The following is a 7,680-nucleotide window of genomic DNA, read 5'->3' as shown; positions in this document are numbered from 1 at the left end:
TTTTTTTTTTGATTTTGTTGTTGTTGCTGTTATATATATATATATATATATATATATATATATATATATATATATATATATATATATATATATAGATATATATATTTGTGTGTGTGTGTGTGTGTTTTTTTTTTTATAATAATATTTATGAAAAGCTTGATTCCAAACGAGGGTTGCGAAAGAAAAATAAACTATGGCTCAAAAGGGGTAGCAAGGGATGACATAATGTATAGGTAGCAGAATAGAATGCCTTCGTCATATCAACCCTTAAAAATATCAAGCACCCAACAAGTAAATCAAAGGTAGGGAGATGAAAATCATACATAATATCTTTTCACTGCATCTGCATTGATGGCAGTTTCAGACATTGTGCCTTCTATGTCTGTCAGATACAAAGCACCCTTGGGCAAAACCTTCTTCACCACGAATGGCCCCTGCCAATTTGGGGCGAACTTGCCTTTGGCCTCGGCCTGATGTGGAAGAATCCGCTTTAACACTAATTGACCCACTTCAAAATGTTTGTGGCGCACCTTTTTGTTGTGTGCTCGTGCTATCCTCCTTTGATACAGTTGACCATGACATACCAATGTTAATCTCTTTTCGTCAATCAGACTCAATTGCTCTAAACGGGTTTTGACCCACTCATTGTCATCAATTCCAGCTTCCTCAATGATTCGAAGGGATGGGATTTCAACTTCTGCAGGTATAACCGCTTCGGTCCCGTATACCAACAAATAAGGAGTTGCACCAACTGAAGTGCGAACAGTTGTGCGATAACCCAATAAAGCAAAAGGCAACTTTGCATGCCATTGTCTCGAACATTGCACCATTTTGCGCAGTATCTTTTTAATGTTCTTATTAGCAGCTTCCACAGCCCCATTTGCCTTCGGACGATATGGAGTTGAATTCCGATGTGTAATCTTAAACTGCTGACATACCTCACGCATCAGATGACTGTTGAGATTCGCCGCATTATCTGAAATCATTGTCCTCGGGATCCCGAACCTGCAAATGATGTTGGAATGAACGAAATCCACCACGGCTTTTTTAGTCACCGACTTGAGAGTTGCTGCTTCCACCCACTTTGTAAAGTAATCGATGGCCACCAAAATGAACCTATGCCCATTGGACACTTTCGGCTCAATTGGCCCGATCACATCCATCCCCCAAGCTGCGAAAGGCCATGGAGCAGACATTGTGTGTAATTCTGAAGGAGGAGAATGTATCAAGTCGCCATGTACCTGGCACTGATGACACCTACGAACGAAACGGATGGAATCCCGCTCCATGGTGAGCCAGTAATAGCCTGCTCGAAGAATTTTCTTTGCCAAAACATACCCGTTCATGTGCGGTCCACAAACTCCTGAATGTATCTCAGTCATGATAGTTGCAGCCTCTTTAGCATCTACACACCTCAAAAGTCCTAAATCTGGAGTCTTTTTATACAAAATTCCTCCACTTAAGAAAAATCCGCTTGCCAATCGTTGAATAGCTCTCTTCTGGTCACTGGTAGCATGTGCTGGATATTTCGCCGACTCGATATATTCTTTAATATCATGGAACCAAGGCTCACCGTCAAGTTCCTCTTCAACTGTATTGCAATAAGCATGTTGATTGTGAGTTTGTATATGTAAAGGGTCAATGTGAGCCTTGTCTGGGTGCGGGAGCATTGAAGACAAGGTGGCCAAAGCATCAGCAATCTCATTATGAATCCTAGGAATGTGCTTAAATTTTACTGTTATGAACCGTCTGCAAAGATCCTGCAAACACTGGTGATATGGTATAAGCTTCAAATCACGGGTTTCCCACTCTCCTTGAACTTGGTGGACTAGCAAGTCTGAATCCCCCAATACCAATAATTCTTGAATCCCCATGTCAATAGCTAACCTTAAACCCAAAATGCAAGCTTCGTACTTCGCCATGTTGTTGGTATAATAAAATCGAAGCTGGGCTGTTACAGGGTAATGTTGTCCTGATTTTGAGATAAGAACGGCCCCTACCCCAACTCCTTTCCTGTTAGCAGCCCCATCAAAAAATAACTTCCAACCCGGATCGTTATCCAAAATGACCTCCTCGAGGCATGACACTTCTTCATCAGGAAAGTGCGTTTTCAATGGCTCATATTCTTCATCCACTGGGTTCTCCGCCAGATGGTCTGCCAAGGCTTGGGCTTTCATCGCGGTCCGAGTCACATACGAAATATCAAACTCCGTGAGTAATATCTGCCATTTTGCAAGCCTGCCCGTGGGCATGGGTTTCTGAAATATATACTTCAATGGGTCCAAGCGGGAGATAAGATAAGTAGTGTAGGACGAAAGATAATGTTTCAATTTTTGTGCAACCCAAGTCAAAGCGCAACACGTCCTTTCTAGATGAGTGTACTTAGCCTCATAAGTAGTAAACTTCTTGCTGAGATAATAGATTGCCTGTTCCTTCTTGCCTGTAACATCATGTTGACCCAATACGCAACCAAAGGAATTGTCCAGAACTGATAGGTATAATATTAAAGGTCTCCCAGGCTCGGGAGGAACCAATACAGGTGGATTCGACAGATACCTCTTGATTTTGTCAAACGCTTCTTGGCATTCGTCAGTCCATTCAATCACAGCATTCTTCTTTAACAACTTAAAAATGGGCTCGCAAGTTGTTGTGAGTTGAGCAATAAATCGACTAATGTAATTCAACCTCCCAAGTAGGCTCATTACCTCGGTTTTGTTCTTTGGCGGTGGTAACTCCTGAATAGCTTTGATCTTTGCAGGATCCAATTCAATACCACGCCGACTGACTACAAACCCCAAAAGTTTCCCTGACGGGACTCCAAATATACATTTCGCTGGATTGAGCTTAAGATTGTACCTGCGAAGCCTTTCGAAAAATTTCACCAAATCCTTGACATGGTCAGACTGCTTTCTTGATTTAATGATCACATCATCCACATATACTTCAATTTCTTTATGCATCATATCGTGAAATATGGTGGTCATCGCTCTCATATATGTTGCCCCAGCATTCTTCAACCCGAACAGCATGACTCGATAACAATATGTACCCCATTCTGTGATGAAGGATGTCTTCTCTGCATCATCATCATCCATAACGATCTGGTGATACCCTGCGTAGCAATCTACAAAAGACGCAATCTCATGCTTAGCACAGTTGTCTAATAAAATATGGATATTGGGCAATGGAAAGTCATCCTTCGGGCTTGCTTTGTTTAGATCACGATAATCCACACATACACGCGTTTTGCCATCCTTCTTCGGAACGGGGACAACATTGGATAACCAAGTAGGGTATCGAGCGACTCGGATGACTTTGGCCTCAAGTTGTTTTTCGATTTCTTCTTTAACCTTCACACTCATGTCTGATTTTAGTTTCCTTAATTTCTGCTTCACAGGAGGGAATGTGGGGTCAGTTGGCAATTTGTGAACCACCAATTTAGTACTTAAACCCGACATATCATCATAAGACCATGCAAAAACATCCTTATATTTAAACAAAGCCTGGATTAATTCTTTCTTGGAATGTGGTTGAACATGCACACTTAGCTTAGTTTCCCTGACATTATCTTGATCTCCTAGATTGATTGCTTCGGTTTCATTCAAATTAGGGTTCGTTTTATCTTCGAAGTGTTTCAAATCCCTGCTTATTTCCTGAAATACTTCTTCTTCATCATATTCAACTTCTTGGTTCATTGTTTCATGGTTAGGTCGGATTTTAAGATCTGGCTGAGAATTCCGCATGCATGTCATATCATTAGAACCAGCACAAACAGAACTGTACAAAAGAAAATAAACAAACATATTAGAATTTACGGAAAAAACAAATTGCATTTCATTGAAAGGAAGGATATAAGGGTTTGAACATTAAAACAAGCGAAAGATAAAAATCCGAATTACAACCCTGGAATAACTCGGATAAAGGAAAGGAAAACAAAACAAACTACCAAAACTCCTTCCTGGTTGGGAGAGGAGTGACTTCCCAATTGCTGAGTTGGACATCATGGCCAATGAACTGCACATCCGCGTTACTGGGACCCCCTCCAATTTCAACCATATCAGCTTCAACAAACAAGTTCTGGAAACACCCAATCAACCCAAAATCCACATCCAGTACTGGCTGGGAAAAACTGCTGGTATTCTTGACGAAGGACTTGTAGATTGGTGGCACAGGCTTAGTAAGTGACCATGCTTCTTTTTTTCGCTTTTTAACCCTCTTTCTATCTTCAGCTGTTGGTTTGAACCCCAGACCAAATGGACCTGGACTCTCACGTGGACACACCGGATAAACCATACCTTGTAGAGAAGCCCTCAAGCCTTTTCCTGGATCAAAACCATATTTCAACATTTCATTTACCACCATAACAGATGTTGGAGGCAACTGCGGTCTCAGAATGGGTTTCCCTTCAGGGATCTGCTCAGCTACCACTATCTCAGAAGCTTGATACACCAGTGTTTCATCAACATTATCCACTTCGATAAAGGGAACAGTGGAGTCTTTATAAATGGACAAATCCCCTTCACCGTGAACGATCACTTCCTGCCTATCATATTCAAACTTGATCATCTGATGCAATGTGGATGGGATTGCCCCAGCCATATGTACCCACGGTCTTCCCAACAACATATTATAGGAGGCATTGATGTTCAATACTTGAAAATCTATGGTAAAATCAGCAGGCCCTATTGTAAGCACAAGATCTATCTCACCGATGGCGTCAGTTTTCACTCCATCAAAAGCTCTAACACACACATTATTTGGTCGAATTCTTTCAGTACTTACATTTAGTTTTTGTAAGGTTGACAGAGGACAAATGTTTGCACCAGAGCCCCCATCAATCAAAACTCTCGTGACATAGGAAAGCTCACATTTTACAGTAATATGAAGGCTTCGGTTACGTCCAGTACCTTCAATGGGTAGTTCATCATCTGAGAAAGTGATTCTATTTACCTCAAAGATCCTCCCAGCAATTTTCTCCAATTGATTAACTGTAATCTCAGTAGGGACATGAGCTTCATTCAAAATCTTCAACAAAGCTTTGCGGTGTTCATCTGAGTGTATTAATAAAGACAACAAAGAGATTTGAGCAGGGGTTTTCCTTAATTGCTCCACAATGGAATAGTCTGGCAATTTCATCTTTTTCAAGAACTCTTCAGCTTCTTCCTCTGTTACTGGTTTCTTAACGGGTATTTGGCCTTCCCTCACCTGCTTGGTTTTCCTTAACTCTTCCGGAGCGAAGCATCTTCCTGAACGAGTCAGGCCCCCTACTTCGTCTACTTCTTTGATGATTTCCTTCCCTTGGTAAGTAACCATAGTCTGATTATAATTCCAGGGAATCGCCTTAGCATCAACTATTGAAAGTTTTGTCACTGGCTTAATAATGATAGGAGTGGTGAACGCCCCTTTGACAGTTAAAATAGGCCTGTTCGACACCCCTGGCACGATCAACTTTGGTTTTCCCTGACTTGTCCCAACCTTCTCTGGAGCTCCTTTCACAATCAATAAAGGTTTCATCGTGTCTGACTGGATTGGTCTCTTTGTAACCTCATTTAACCCCAAAGGTGCTGTTTTTGCGGAATCTGCCACATTTACTGATTTCTCCACGCCTGCTTCAATCTTCATGATAGGCTTGTACGGAACATCAGACCCATCACTACCATAGATCAACTCCAACATGTTTGTTTCTTTATGATTTGGTAGTGGGTTTTGATTGATATTCGGTATATCTGCATTTTGCACCACAATTTGTTGTGTATCAATCAAATCTTGGATTGCTTTCTTCAAATACCAACATTTCTCTATATTGTGTCCCGGGGTATCAGAGCAATAAGCACATCTTTGAGAGTAATCAAGATTTTTCGGAGGAGGGTTTGGGATCCTTCCTTCAATTGGGCTTAAAACATTTAATGCCCTCAACTTCTGAAACAAATCAGCATATGATTCCCCAATGGGGGTAAAGTTATCCTTGACCGTATTTGCCCTTTTGTACTCCGGCCTGGGCCAAAAAGTGGATCTGGGAGGGCCTTGGTAAGTATGTGGAGGTGGAGGACGGACTTGCGGGGTTGGTGCACGCCATTGCGGGTAACAAGGGGGCTGGACATATGGCTGCGCACTGTATATGGGGTACTAAGGGGGCGGAATAGAATATTGTGGGTTTTGGGGAGGGAAGTAGTGTTGTGGGTAATTATATGGATCTTGGGTGTAGTTTTGGGGTTGGGGTTGGGGTTGAGTGTATTGGCGAGGCGGGCCCCTCGGGTTTCGCCGTAGCCCAGGCGCAACTGTAGCTACGACTTCCTTTTTCTTCTTTCCACCAAAACTCCCTAAACCATTTTGAATGGCTTGGGTTGTTGCCTTCAACGCGGCAAAGCCGACAATGCGTCCTGTTTTGATTCCTTCTTCTATTATTTCTCCCATTTTAATGGCCTCAATGAACGGTTTTCCTACGGCTGGGATCATGTGTTGATAATATGTCTCATCTTGTGCTTGGAGAAAAGTCTCCACCATCTCTCTTTCTCTCATTGGTGGCTTTACCCTTGCAGCTTGTTCACGCCAACGAACCGCAAACTCCCTAAAACTTTCGGTAACTTTCTTCTTCAGGTTGGTTAGAGACTTTTTATCAGGAACCAGATCAATATTGTACTGAAATTGTTGCACGAACTCATTTGCCATATCATCCCAAGTATGCCATTTCACAATGTCCTGATCAATAAACCATTCCGAAGCTAAACCAGTCAGACTCTCCCCAAAGTAAGCCATGAGCATATCCTGATTACCCCCAGCTCCTCTCAGTTGGTTGCAGTATCTCCTCAAATGAGCTATGGGATCACCGTACCCATCGTACTTGTCAAACTTCGGTGTTTTAAACCCCGGAGGTAAGTGAACACTCGGGAACATACACAAATCACTGTATGAAACGCTTTTATAGCTTCCTGATCCCTGCAAGTTCTTCATAGCTTGTTCTAGACTTTTCATCTTCCTAACCATTTCGTCATGCTCTACATTCTTAGTAGCAACTCCATACTCAGAGCCAAGATGCATAACCGCATTCTTAGCAGGACCTCCATATTCATGGCCAAGATGCGTAACCGCATTCTTAGCAGGTCCTTCAGAATCGATTAGAGGACTAAAATGTAGAGTTTGATGATAAGGATCAGGAGCCCCAAATGCAAAATCGGGTGTAAAATGCTGCTCTTGAGGGATGTCAGATGGTGGCACAAGGTTTGACCTTTGCATAACCGCAGGTGGCGGTATTGTGTAAACGGGTCTTACATTTGCAACATGATTGGGGTTAGACAGTGGGCATGTGTAGGCAGGCCCAGTGGTTGTAATCCCGAAATGATCGGTCCTGATTGGTACCCTTGAAGGACGACCTACAGAAGTTTCCGCCGTATTGGGCAAATTGGTGTAATGACCGAACCCAGGTGGGTATACCGGGTCTTCCGCAGTAGATAACGGTGCTTGTGAGCATGCCTGTGTGGCAGAAGTGATGTCGGGGAACCCAGGGATTGACTGAGGAGGTTGCTGACCATTCGACCACCCTTGCAACATCTCAATCATTTGTTGCCTGAGAATTCTATTCTCCTCGGCGATGGCAGATTCTTGTTGAGCCACCCGTTCCGTTTCATCCCCCATGTTGATCATCGGTAGCGAAGTCCCTTCCGTCATTCCGATACTGCCCTT

General features: G+C 42.7%; 1 protein-coding gene across 1 annotated transcript; it reads right to left on the bottom strand.

Annotated features, from left to right (window-relative positions):
* Window positions 1-317: 317 nt before the first annotated feature.
* On the bottom strand, window positions 318-7,665 carry LOC132609432 (uncharacterized). Its single transcript, XM_060323409.1, has 6 exons — window positions 6,289-7,665; window positions 4,908-5,919; window positions 3,947-4,727; window positions 3,647-3,777; window positions 2,022-3,514; window positions 318-1,946 (listed from the first exon to the last, which is right to left on the bottom strand). Exons 1-6 carry the CDS (start codon window positions 7,663-7,665, stop codon window positions 318-320), a joined length of 6,423 nt encoding a protein of 2,140 aa, XP_060179392.1.
* Window positions 7,666-7,680: the final 15 nt, after the last annotated feature.

The sequence above is a fragment of the Lycium barbarum genome, chromosome 1 (assembly GCF_019175385.1).
Source record: "Lycium barbarum isolate Lr01 chromosome 1, ASM1917538v2, whole genome shotgun sequence".
In the NCBI taxonomy this organism is placed as follows: Eukaryota; Viridiplantae; Streptophyta; class Magnoliopsida; order Solanales; family Solanaceae; genus Lycium; species Lycium barbarum.
The sequence above is the reverse complement of the archived record's forward strand: the minus strand, read 5'-3'. Positions and strand labels throughout refer to the sequence as shown.